Source organism: Pseudophryne corroboree, chromosome 7 (genome assembly GCF_028390025.1).
Source record: "Pseudophryne corroboree isolate aPseCor3 chromosome 7, aPseCor3.hap2, whole genome shotgun sequence".
NCBI lineage: Eukaryota > Metazoa > Chordata > Amphibia > Anura > Myobatrachidae > Pseudophryne > Pseudophryne corroboree.
The window spans coordinates 360,576,222-360,589,431 of NC_086450.1; the positions used below are offsets into that span (position 1 = coordinate 360,576,222).

General features: G+C 48.3%; 2 protein-coding genes across 3 annotated transcripts in view; both read right to left on the reverse strand.

Moving 5' to 3' along the window:
* USP42 (ubiquitin specific peptidase 42) overlaps nt 1-3,772 on the reverse strand; it is a 204,478-nt gene extending 200,706 nt beyond the window's left edge. The window contains exon 1 of the mRNA XM_063934470.1: nt 2,809-3,772. Within this exon, the coding sequence (XP_063790540.1) occupies nt 2,809-2,814 (6 nt within the window). The 5' untranslated portion in view covers nt 2,815-3,772. The remainder of the gene's footprint in view (nt 1-2,808) is intronic.
* Nucleotides 3,773-9,305: 5,533 nt separating this feature from the next.
* PMS2 (PMS1 homolog 2, mismatch repair system component) overlaps nt 9,306-13,210 on the reverse strand; it is a 292,359-nt gene continuing 288,454 nt past the window's right edge. For both annotated transcript variants that reach the window (XM_063934476.1, XM_063934475.1), the window contains one exon: nt 9,306-10,605. In XM_063934476.1, the coding sequence (XP_063790546.1) occupies nt 10,468-10,605 (138 nt within the window). In that variant the 3' untranslated portion in view covers nt 9,306-10,467. The remainder of the gene's footprint in view (nt 10,606-13,210) is intronic.

Sequence of the window (13,210 nt, forward strand, 5' to 3'; positions counted from 1 at the left end):
CTTCTGGCTCTGTAAGGGGGCCGGCGGCGCGGCTCTGGGACCTATCCATGGCTGGGCCTGTGATCGGTCCCTCTGGAGCTAATGTCCAGTAGCCTAAGAAGCCCAATCCACTCTGCACGCAGTTGAGTTCGCTTCTTCTCCCCTTAGTCCCTCGATGCAGTGAGCCTGTTGCCAGCAGGTCTCACTGAACATAAAAAACCTAAAACTAAACTTTTCACTAAGCAGCTCAGGAGAGCCACCTAGTGTGCACCCTTCTCGTTCGGGCACAAAAATCTAACTGAGGCTTGGAGGAGGGTCATAGGGGGAGGAGCCAGTGCACACCAGGTAGTGCTAAAGCTTTACTTTTGTGCCCAGTCTCCTGCGGAGCCGCTATTCCCCATGGTCCTTACGGAGTCCCCAGCATCCACTAGGACGTCAGAGAAAATACAATTTAAGCTAAAATTTGGGTTTTTTAAAAAAGGACATTATTTCCATTTGTGGCGCAGCATTTTTTCTTCTTTTACGATATATATATATATATCTCACACACAGCATGGTCACAGACCGGAGGACATGGTGGAATACTCGTACAATATACTCTGCAATGTACACCTTTTCTCAACTAACAATAGGCCTAATTCAGAGTTGATCGCAGCAGCAAATTTGTTAGCAGTTGGGCAAAACCATGGGGTTCATTCTGACCCGATCACACGCTGCAGTTGTTCGCAGTGCAGCGATCGGGTCAGAACTGCGACGCCGGTGCATACCGGACGGCCGAAGGCCATCGTTCCCTAGCGATCGCCTCTGCCTGGTTGACAGACAGAGGCGTTCGCTGGGCGGGAGGGGGTGGCACGGCGGTGTTTGACCGCCGTTTTGGGGGCGCGGCCCGACCAACGCAGACGTGGCCGGACCATGCGGGCCGCAGCGGCTGCGTGACGTCACACACAGCCGCTGCGATCAGGGGCAGCGACAAGCAACTCCCGGTCAGCCGCAGGAGCTGCGCTGGCCGGGAGTTACTCAACAAGTACAAAAGCATCGCCGCTGTGCAATGCTTTTGTACTTGTGCAAGAGGGGAAGGGGGATCGGACAGACATGCGGGGCGGGCTAGTCCTGTGCTGGGCGTCCCCCCGCATGTCTGGGGTCATGATTGTAGCTGTGCTACGATCAACTCGGAATGACCCCGCATGTGCACTGCAGGAGGAGCAGATATAACGTGCAGAGAGAGTTAGATTTGGGTGGGGTGTGTTCAAGCTGAAATCTAAATTGCAGTGTAAAAATAAAGCAGCCAGTATTTACCCTGCACAGAAACAAAATAACCCACCAAAATCTAACTCTCTCTGCACGTTATATCTGCCACACCTGCAGTGCACATTGGCCCTCATTCCGAGTCGTTCGCTCGTTCTTTTTTTTCGCATCGCAGTGAAAATCAGCTTAGAGCGCATGCGCAATGTTCGCACTGCGACTGCGCTAAGTAATTCTGCTATGAAGAAAGGATTTTTACTCACGGCTTTTTGTTCGCACCGGCGAACGTACTGTGATTGACAGGAAATGGGTGTTACTGGGCGGAAACACGGCGTTTTATGGGCGTGTGGCTGAAAACGCTACCGTTTCCGGAAAAAACGCAGGAGTGGCCGGAGAAACGGGGGAGTGTCTGGGCAAACGCTGGGAGTGTTTGTGACGTCAAACCAGGAACGACAAGCACTGAACTGATCGCACAGGCAGAGTAAGTCTGGAGCTACTCTGAAACTGCTAAGTTTTTTTTGTTCGCAATATTGCGTAAACTTCGTTCGCACTTTTAAGATGCTAAGATACACTCCCAGTAGGCGTAGACTAAGCGTGTGTAACTCTGCTAAATTCGCCTTGCGACCGATCAACTCGGAATGAGGGCCATGGTTTTGCCCAACTGCTAAATTTGCTGCTGCAATCAACTCTGAATTATCCAAACTGTCTCTAAGACATGTAGGATACTCAAGTGAATGTAAAGTCTCAGCGCTGTACACAGGCGGCTTTACATGGGAGACCTTGCCCTGCAATCCCGAAGACCTGCTGCAGCTATGCTGTTAAGATGGCAGCCAGAGTCTCTGCGAGGGAGAGTGAGGCAGCTCCAAGGTGGGGAATCTGTGAGGAGATGGCGGCCTGGGCCGGGGCTACAGGTCAAGCACCGCCTCCCCTATGGTGAACCTCCACCCCAGGTACTGTGGAGCCTTATTAAACAGGTGTTAATACCCCTGACCTGTGCTCTGAATGTCCTGGTGGTCTAGTGGGGTCCCTGCCCAGTGACTATGTCCACGCCAGCGCAGCGGTCCATCTCCCCGGACGGAACGCAATTTAATGGCGGGTTCTGCCTAGAAGACCCTCTTACCTCCGCCACGTAGCAGCTACGCGATCCAGGAGAGCAGTCTGCGACCGTGCCTAAGTCGGGACGCCTCCGCTGCAGGTATTTGGGAACCAAGCCAACCGGAGTGTGCAGTGCCGCTTGGGGGGCGATGGAGCTCCAGCGCTGAATGTCACTCTGACATACAGAGCTGCCAGCCCAGTCAGAAAAGCTACAAATCTTCTTTGTTGAAAAGCTTTCAGGGCTGCTCAGTGCAGCCGCCCTGTTCAGTGACCTGCTGCTGTAGGCACCAACTCAAAACTGAGCTCTCAGTGCCTGGAGGCGGGGTTATAGAGGAGGCCCCTATGCATTCTGGGACAGCTAAAGCTTTACCTGTTGGTGCCTCTGGATCAAGATCCACTCTACACCCCAAAGTTTCCCTGTGGAAACCTGTGTAACCTGCTACAGAAAATATATTTTATACACATCACTGTAGATGTAGTTTTATTAATTACCTCCATCTCTCTTTCCAAATAATGGGGCCGAGTTGTATGTGTTTGTGCAGCCAGATGACCCTATTAGTACGCTATCTGCCACATTATCAGCCAGCTCTTGCACCGGTTCTATCCCTGCAACAAGAGAACCATCTGAAAATATACGTAATTAAGTATAAGCACAACTCTATCCATCACTCAGTTCCATCATACACCCTCAATGATTAAAGCCTATGGCCCTCATTCCGAGTTGTTCGCTCGCTAGCTGCTTTTAGCAGCATTGCAAACGCTAGGCCGCCGCCCTCTGGGAGTGTATCTTAGCAGAATTGCGAACGAAAGGATAGCAGTTCTATTACATATTTCCCTGCAGTTTGAGTAGCTCCAGACCTACTCCTAGATTGCGATCACTGCAGACTGTTTGGTTCCTGGTTTGACGTCACAAACACGCCCTGCGTTCTGCCAGCCACTCCCCCGTTTCCCCAGCCCGCTTTTTCGTCTGGCATGCCTGCGTTTTTTAGCACACTCCCGGAAAACGCTCAGTTACCACCCAGAAACACCCACTTCCTGTCAATCACTCACCGATCAGCAGAGCGACTGAAAAGCATCGCTTGGCCCTGTGTAAAATTGCATAGTTTTGTGTGAAAGTACTTAGCGCGTGCGCCCTGCGGCCCATATGCATGCGCAGAACTGCCGGATTTTAGACTGATCGCAATTCTGCTAAAAACGACAGCGAGCGAACAACTCGGAATGACCACCTATGAGAATGCCGTTACACCTCTTCACGCGCACTTGGAGACGTGCTCGCTTTGTGTAAGACATATCACCAGCTTCCTGTGCAGAAGCAGGGTGAAAACAATCGCTATACAATGCATCAGTCCCATTGTAGCACAAGAGCATAAGGGCATCTAATAACATTGACCAATTAAAAAATAAGAATTTACTTACCGATAATTCTATTTCTCGTAGTCCGTAGTGGATGCTGGGAACTCCGTAAGGACCATGGGGAATAGCGGCTCCGCAGGAGACTGGGCACAAAAGTAAAGCTTTAGGACTACCTGGTGTGCACTGGCTCCTCCCCCTATGACCCTCCTCCAAGTCTCAGTTAGGATACTGTGCCCGGACGAGCGTACACAATAAGGAAGGATTTATGAATCCCGGGTAAGACTCATACCAGCCACACCAATCACACTGTACAACTTGTGATCTGAACCCAGTTAACAGCATGATAACAGAGGAGCCTCTGGATAGATGGCTCACAACAATAACCCGATTTAGTTAACAATAACTATGTACAAGTATTGCAGACAATCCGCACTTGGGATGGGCGCCCAGCATCCACTACGGACTACGAGAAATAGAATTATCGGTAAGTAAATTCTTATTTTCTCTGACGTCCTAGTGGATGCTGGGAACTCCGTAAGGACCATGGGGATTATACCAAAGCTCCCAAACGGGCGGGAGAGTGCGGATGACTCTGCAGCACCGAATGAGAGAACTCCAGGTCCTCCTCAGCCAGGGTATCAAATTTGTAGAATTTAGCAAACGTGTTTTCCCCTGACCAAGTAGCTGCTCGGCAAAGTTGTAAAGCCGAGACCCCTCGGGCAGCCGCCCAAGATGAGCCCACCTTCCTTGTGGAATGGGCTTTTACAGATTTTGGCTGTGGCAGGCCTGCCACAGAATGTGCAAGCTGAATTGTATTACAAATCCAACGAGCAATAGTCTGCTTAGAAGCAGGAGCACCCAGCTTGTTGGGTGCATACAGGATAAACAGCGAGTCAGATTTTCTGACTCCAGCCGTCCTGGAAACATATATTTTCAAGGCCCTGACTACGTCCAACAACTTGGAGTCCTCCAAGTCACTAGTAGCCGCAGGTACCACAATAGGTTGGTTCAGATGAAACACTGAAACCACCTTAGGGAGAAAATGAGGACGAGTCCTCAATTCCGCCCTGTCTGAATGGAAGATCAGATAAGGGCTTTTACAGGATAAAGCCCGCCAATTCTGACACGCGCCTGGCCGAGGCCAGGGCCAACAACATGACCACTTTCCATGTGAGATATTTTAACTCCACAGATTCAAGTGGTTCAAACCAATGTGACTTTAGGAACCCCAAAACTACATTGAGATCCCAAAGTGCCACTGGAGGCACAAAAGGAGGCTGTATATGCAGTACCCCTTTTACAAACGTCTGAACTTCAGGAACTGAAGCTAGTTCTTTCTGGAAGAAAATTGACAGGGCCGAAATTTGAACCTTAATGGACCCCAATTTTAGGCCCATAGACACTCCTGTTTACAGGAAATGCAGGAATCGACCTAGTTGAAATTCCTCCATCGGGGCCTTACTGGCCTCGCACCACGCAACATATTTTCGCCAAATGCGGTGATAATGCTTTGCGGTTACATCCTTCCTGGCTTGATCAGGGTAGGGATGACTTCATCCGGAATGCCTTTTTCCTTCAGGATCCGGCGTTCAACCGCCCTGCCGTCAAACGCAGCCGCGGTAAGTCTTGGAATAGACAGGGTCCTTGCTGGAGCAGGTCCCTTCTTAGAGGTAGAGGCCACGGGTCCTCCGTGAGCATCTCTTGAAGTTCCGGGTACCAAGTCCTTCTTGGCCAATCCGGAGCCACGAGTATAGTTCTTACTCCCCTCAGTCTTATAATTCTCAGTACTTTTGATATGAGAGGAAGAGGAGGGAACACATACACTGACTGGTACACCCACGGTGTTACCAGAGCGTCCACAGCTATTGCCTGAGGGTCCCTTGACCAGGCGCAATACCTGTCCAATTTTTTGTTTAGGCGGGACGCCATCATGTCCACCTTTGGTTTTTCCCAACGGTTTACATTCATGTGGAAGACTTCTGGGTGAAGTCCCCACTCTCCCGGGTGGAGGTCGTGCCTGCTGAGGAAGTCTGCTTCCCAGTTGTCCACTCCCGGAATGAACACTGCTGACAATGCTATCACATGATTTTCCGCCCAGCGAAAAATCCTTGCAGCTTCTGCCATTGCCCTCCTGCTTCTTGTGCCGCCCTGTCTGTTTACGTGGGCGACTGCCGTGATGTTGTCCGACTGGATCAGCACCGGCTGACCTTGAAGCAGAGGTCTTGCTTGGCTTAGGGCATTGTAAATGGCCCTTAGCTCCAAAATATTTATGTGAAGTGATGTCTCCAGGCTTGACCACAAGCCCTGGAAATTTCTTCCCTGTGTGACTGCTCCCCAGCCTCGCAGGCTGGCATCCGTGGTCACCAGGACCCAATCCTGAATGCCGAATCTGCGGCCCTCTAGAAGATGAGCACTCTGCAACCACCACAGGAGAGACACCCTTGTGCTTGGTGACAGGGTTATCCGCTGATGCATCTGAAGATGCGATCCGGACCATTTGTCCAGCAGGTCCCACTGGAAAGTTCTTGCGTGGAATCTGCCGAATGGAATTGCTTCGTAGGAAGCCACCATTTTTCCCAGGACCCTTGTGCACTGATGCACTGACACTTGGCCTGGTTTTAGGAGGTTTCTGACTAGTTCGGATAACTCCCTGGCTTTCTCCTCCGGGAGAAACACCTTTTTCTGGACTGTGTCCAGGATCATCCCTAGGAATAGAAGACGTGTCGTCGGGATCAGCTGCGATTTTGGAATATTGAGAATCCAACCGTGCTGCCGCAACACTACTTGAGATAGTGCTACCCCGACTACCAACTGTTCCCTGGATCTTGCCCTTATCAGGAGATCGTCCAAGTAAGGGATAACTAAAACTCCCTTCCTTCGAAGGAGTATCATCATTTCAGCCATTACTTTGGTAAAGACCCGGGGTGCCGTGGACAAACCAAACGGCAGCGTCTGAAACTGATAGTGACAGTTCTGTACCACAAACCTGAGGTACCCTTGGTGAGAAGGGTAAATTGGGACATGGAGATAAGCATCCTTGATGTCCAGAGACACCATATAATCCCCTTCTTCCAGGTTCGCAATCACCGCTCTGAGTGACTCCATCTTGAATTTGAACCTTTGTATGTAAGTGTTCAAGGATTTCAGATTTAAAATAAGTCTCACCGAGCCGTCCGGCTTCGGTACCACAAACAGCGTGGAATAATACCCCTTTCCCTGTTGTAGGAGGGGTACCTTGATTATCACCTGCTGGGAATACAGCTTGTGAATGGCTTCTGCTGCAGCCTTTTTCCTCTCCCTCTGCCACGGGGCAGAAATGAGGAGTCTTTTGCCCGCTTGCCCTTATGGGGCCTAAAGGACTGCGCCTGATAAAACGGCGTCTTCTTATGTTGAGAGGCTACCTGGGGTAAAAATGTGGATTTCCCAGCCGTTGCCGTGGCCACCAGGTCTGTTAGACCTACCCCAAATAACTCCTCCCTTTTATAAGGCAATACTTCCATATGCCTTTTGGAATCAGCATCACCTGACCACTGTCTTGTCCATAACCCTCTTCTGGCAGAAATGGACAGCGCACTTACTCTTGATGCCAGTCGGCAAATATCCCTCTGTGCATCACGCATATATAGAAATGCATCTTTTAAATGCTCTATAGTCAGTAATATACTGTCCCTATCTAGGGTATCAATATTGTCAGTCAGGGAATCCGACCAAGCCACCCCAGCACTGCACATCCAGGCTGAGGCGATTGCTGGTCGCAGTATCACACCCGTGTGAGTGTATATACATTTTTAGGATATTTTCCTGCTTTCTGTCAGCAGGTTCCTTAAGGGCGGCCGTATCCAGGGACGGTAGTGCCACCTGTTTAGACAAGCGTGTGAGCGCTTTATCCACCCTAGGGGGAGTTTCCCAACGTGCCCTATCCTCTGGCGGGAAGGGGTATGATGCTAATAACTTTTTAGGAATTAACAGTTTTTATCGGGGGAAACCCACGCATCATCACACACTTCATTTAATTCCTCAGATGCAGGAAAAACTACCGGCAGTTTTTTCTCACCCAACATAATACCCTTTTTAGTGGTACTGGTATTATCAGAAATATGTAAAACATTTTCCATAGCCTCAATCATGTAACGTGTGGCCCTACTGGAAGTCACATTCGTCTCTTAATCGTCGACACTGGAGTCAGTATCCGTGTCGGCGTCTGTATCTGCCATCTGAGGTAACGGGCGTTTTAGAGCCCCTGATGGCTTTTGAGACACCTGGACAGGCACAGGCTGAGTAGCCGGCTGTCTCATGTCATCAATCTTTTGTAAAGAGCTGACACTGTCACGTAATTCCTTCCATAAGCTCAGCCACTCAGGTGTCGACTCCCTAGGGGGTGACATCTCCATTATAGGCAATTGCTTTGCCTCCACACCATTTTCCTCCTCAAACATGTCGACACAATCGTACCGACACACAGCACACACACAGGGAATGCTCTGATAGAGGACAGGACCCCACTAGCCCTTTGGGGAGACAGAGGGAGAGTATGCCAGCACACACCAGAGCGCTATATATATACAGGGATAACCTTATAGAAGTGTTTTTCCCCTTATAGCTGCTGTTTTATTAATACTGCGCCTAATTAGTGCCCCCCTCTCTTTTTTAACCCCTTTCTGTAGTGTAGTAACTGCAGGGGAGAGCCAGGGAGCTTCCCTCCAACGGAGCTGTGAGAGAAAATGGCGCCAGTGTGCTGAGGAGATAGGCTCCGCCCCTTTTTCGCGGACTTTTCTCCCGCATTTTTATGGATTCTGGCAGGGGTTAAAATACATCCATATAGCCCTGGGGGTTATATGTGATGTATGTTTGCCAGCCAAGGTGTTTTTATTGCTGCTCAGGGCGCCCCCCCCCAGCGCCCTGCACCCTCAGTGACTGCAGTGTGAGGTGTGTATGAGGAGCAATGGCGCACAGCTGCAGTGCTGTGCGCTACCTTGGTGAAGACCGATGTCTTCTGCCGCCGATTTTCCGGACCTCTTCTTGCTTCTGGTTCTGTAAGGGGGCCGGCGGCGCGGCTCTGGGACCGGACTCCGAGGCTGGGCCTGTGTTCGGTCCCTCTGGAGCTAATGGTGTCCAGTAGCCAAGAAGCCCAAGCTGGCTGCAAGCAGGCAGGTTCGCTTCTTCTCCCCTTAGTCCCTCGATGCAGTGAGCCTGTTGCCAGCAGGTCTCACTGAAAATAAAAAACCTAAAACTAAACTTTCACTAAGAAGCTCAGGAGAGCCCCTAGTGTGCACCCTTCTCGGCCGGGCACAAAAATCTAACTTAAATCTAACTGAGACTTGGAGGAGGGTCATAGGGGGAGGAGCCAGTGCACACCAGGTAGTCCTAAAGCTTTACTTTTGTGCCCAGTCTCCTGCGGAGCCGCTATTCCCCATGGTCCTTACGGCGTTCCCAGCATCCACTAGGACGTCAGAGAACAGATTGTGTTTACTTTTTCTTTGATAAAGTAGAAAATCTTGACCAATGAGCTAAAAACTTTTAGTAATTAAAAAATAAATGATAAAAATAAATAAAAATGTAGAGAGACAAGTAAAGTTAAAAAAAAAACCCTCCTAAAAAGAAGTAAAAAATGTTCGGTTTGATTATGCACAAAATGGTTGTTTCATATAAAAACTTTTATTTCAGGATATTGGCAGACACAAAATAAAACAGCAGTTAGGCCGGGTACACATCAGAACAATGTGCTACCGGCCGACATAGGGCCTAATTCAGAGTTGATCGCAGCAGCAAATTTGTTAGCAGTTGGGCAAAACAATGTGTACTGCAGGGGGGACAGATATAACATGTGCAGAGAGAGTTAGATTTGGGTGGGGTGTGTTCGAACTGAAATCTAAATTGCTGTGTAAAAATAAAGCAGTAATTTTGCACAGAAACAAAATAACCCACCCAAATCTAACTCTCTGCAAATGTTATATTTGCTACACCTGCAGTGCACATGGGGGGTAATTCCAAGTTGATCGCAGCAGGATTTTTTTTAGCAATTGGGTAAAACCATGTGCACTGCAGGGGAGGCAGATATAACATGTGCAGAGAGAGTTAGCTTTGGGTGGGGTGTGTTCAATCTGCAATCTAATTTGCAGTGTAAAAACAAAGCAGCCAGTATTTACCCTGCACAGAAATAAAATAACCCACCCAAATCTAACTCTCTCTGCACATGTTATATCTGCCTCCCCTGCAGTGCACATGGTTTTGCCCAATTGCTATCAAAAATCCTGCTGCGATCAACTTGGAATTACCCCCATGGTTTTGCCCAACTGCTAACAAATTTGCTGCTGCGATCAACTCTGAATTACCCCCATAATGCAGTGGTACGACGGGACGATGTAACATGCCATGTTGCATTCAGCAACATGTCATCGTTAACTATATCTTCTAATTGACTGTGTAGCACAATAAACCAGAAGATATCGTTAACGACCCACGGGAGCACGCAATTGCAGGTACACACTGCACAATATGCATGATCGGACTTTCCGATTTGCCCGGAAAACGACAAATCGTGATGATATCGTTGTAGTGTGTACCCGGCATTTTGGCATTGCAAATATGGATGTATACCATACAAAAAACACTAAACTGTACAAATACTGCCTACTTGTTGTCATTTCCAGCTTTAAAAATGGACTGGTCAATTGCCAGTGTAACAATCTATAAAAACCATACTAAAACTTTGATTTATTATTTTTTAAAGCGTGAGAACAGCAGGTGCAATTATTCTCATTATATTCAGACTTTCCAAATAACACTGAAAAGTCAGACTCAAGAGATCATATCCAGACTGGCGATGTGCCTCATTGTCGGCCGCCCATGGGGGCAGTTCCACGGCTGTTCAATTTCTCCCATGTGAGTCACCAGTTTCTTCATTTCATGAGTTTTTAAGGCTGTTCCAATCATCACCTGTTTATGGAAAGAAGACCATAATAAAAACTGTATTAACAGTATAATAAAATTGGGGGACAAATGGATAGTTTTACAGATTATAAACCGTTACACTGATATATTTATATATATATTTATGCTAAGTAACAGGACAAGAAAGCAGCATAACCAACAGGCCTTATGCTTCGGGGTTCAGAACTACAAAACACTGAACATATGCAGAATCTTGGTTTTGTCCCGGATAGAGGATTGACACTTTAACATCAGGTATCGGCCACAATAAAATCCTCATTCTTTCATCTGAGGAACAAAGCCAGAACAACAACAACAACAACAACAACAACTACAACTACTACTACTACTACTACTACTACTACTACTTTTTTATACTCTGCTAAATACTCCATCAACATATCTTGGGGGCACTGCTATGATGAGGGTTGGTTGAGTGGGAGGGACTTCTGTGAGATGCATCAAACCTCGAGATAAAGTGGAGAGAGAAAGTACCAGTTCCTGACATTTTTCAAACACAACCTGTGACATGGCAGTTAGAAAGCTGATTGGCTGGTCATTTATCACTCTTTATCTATCTCCACGTTATCAGTTGTTTAGGCTTAATACATTTGGCCCACATCCTGTAAAATGGCAGTTAGAAGCTGACTGGCGACTATTTTATCTCTCTACACTATCTCTCTCCAAGGTTTGATACGTCTCCCCACTGCTCACTTATAATGTTAACTGCATTCTTTGAGAGCTGAAGCTCCTCTCCTCACCAAACCCTCCTAAGTATGGGTTGTCCTTCGATGGTCGACCGTTTTCTACCATCTGAGAATCGCAGTTCTGTTCAGGGCTTTATTTTTCCTGCAGAGCAGTTGCAGTTTTTAAACAGTAATGTGATCCCCATTCAACTGGCAATTAAAGAATATTGGTGGTCATTCCAAGTTGATCGCTCGCTAGATACTTTTAGCAACCGTGCAAACGCATAGTTGCCGCCCACGGGGGACTATATTTTCGCTTTGCAAGTGTGTGAATGCGTGTGCAACCGAGCGGGACGAAAACGTTTTTTTGCCGTTTCTGAGTAGCTCTGGACTTACTCAGCCCTTGCGATCACTTCAGTCTTTTTGGTCCTGGAATTGACATCAGACACCCGCCCTGCAAACGCATGGACACGCCTGCGTTTTTCCAAACACTCCTTGAAAACGGTCAGTTGCCACCCACAAACGCCTTCTTCCTGTCATTCTCCTTGCGATCTGATGTGCGAATGGGTTCTTTGTTAAATCCATCGCCCAGCAATGATCCGCTTTGTACACGTACAACGTGCCTGCGCATTGCGGTGCATACGCATGCGCAGTAGTAACCTGTTCACTGCGCTGCGAAAAATGTCAGCGAGCGATCAACTCGGAATGACCCCCATTATCCCCATTGGTTTAACATATAGTCACAACCACTGGAACAGGATAGAGCAGAGTTACACAATGTCCACTAACCCTTCTCACAGAGAACTGTAAAGAGGACTCGGAAACGTTCCTTGGATATCAGTGGCAGCATGTCTAAGTGCCAGCTTGAATTTCAAATTGCTGCTGCTACACGTGATGTGGGAAAGAAAATCTATATGTAAAGCAGCTCATTCTCCCTTTCCTAGAAGGGGCACCTTATGAAACAGTAGGGCGTTCCAGTTTCACTACATAGACACTTTTAAGCTACGGGTACCTCCGTCCTGCTTATTAAGAAGCTGGGGGCCTAATTAAGATTTGTACACAATGTCGATATTTACGCAGCTGAGCAATTATCGGCTAACTGTGCACATGCCAAGGTACTTTTGAGATGCTGCCTACAGTGAGGATTTATTTGCAGAGTGATTGACAGAAAGGGACCATTTGGAGGAGGTAATGGAAAGTGGCGGGGAAAAAGTAGGTGTGTTGCGACCAGCTTTGGTGAGTGTGTCAGAATGAGACTGCGATCATTACACGGAGGAGAAAGCGCCAGCGTAGCCGCTCCCACGGCCAGGGTCATTTCTAGGCCCTCTGTGCACTCACACAAAGGGGTGTGGTCTCACTGCAATGGGTGTGGCCTTGCAGGAAAAGACTACCTTACACCCCAGTTTTGCATCCTGCACCCCCAGTTATTGGCCACTGCAGGATAAAATAAAATACACTGACCCAGATAGGAAAAAAACATTAAGCCACACAATTTTTTTTGCCTTACAACACATTATGACGCACCCAATAATGCCCCTTACAGCATTACAGAGGCTGACCCTATTCTAGCTCCCTACTGCAATTTAGTTACTGTGTTTAATGCCATCTGGGGCCCATAACCCAGGCAGCAGGTTTCAGCCCATGGTCGGGGGTAGTATTACTCTCTGCTGGTGGTTGCAGCCCTGCCTACTGCACTAAGACAGTGAGTGCGTCCTCTGCAATAAACTATTTGGCAGGAACCGGGAAAGCTCAGCATTCCTCATCCATGAGGTTTCAACTGCCCACACTATACCTGCTAATGTAGCCGTCTCCGTCCCATGTCTGGAAGAGGCGCCTCATTCTCTCCTCCTCTCCAGTGCTGGAAGTGTCACTGCTGTCGCTCCTGGTCACTTCCACAACCACTGCCATAGTGCACAGCTGAGCGG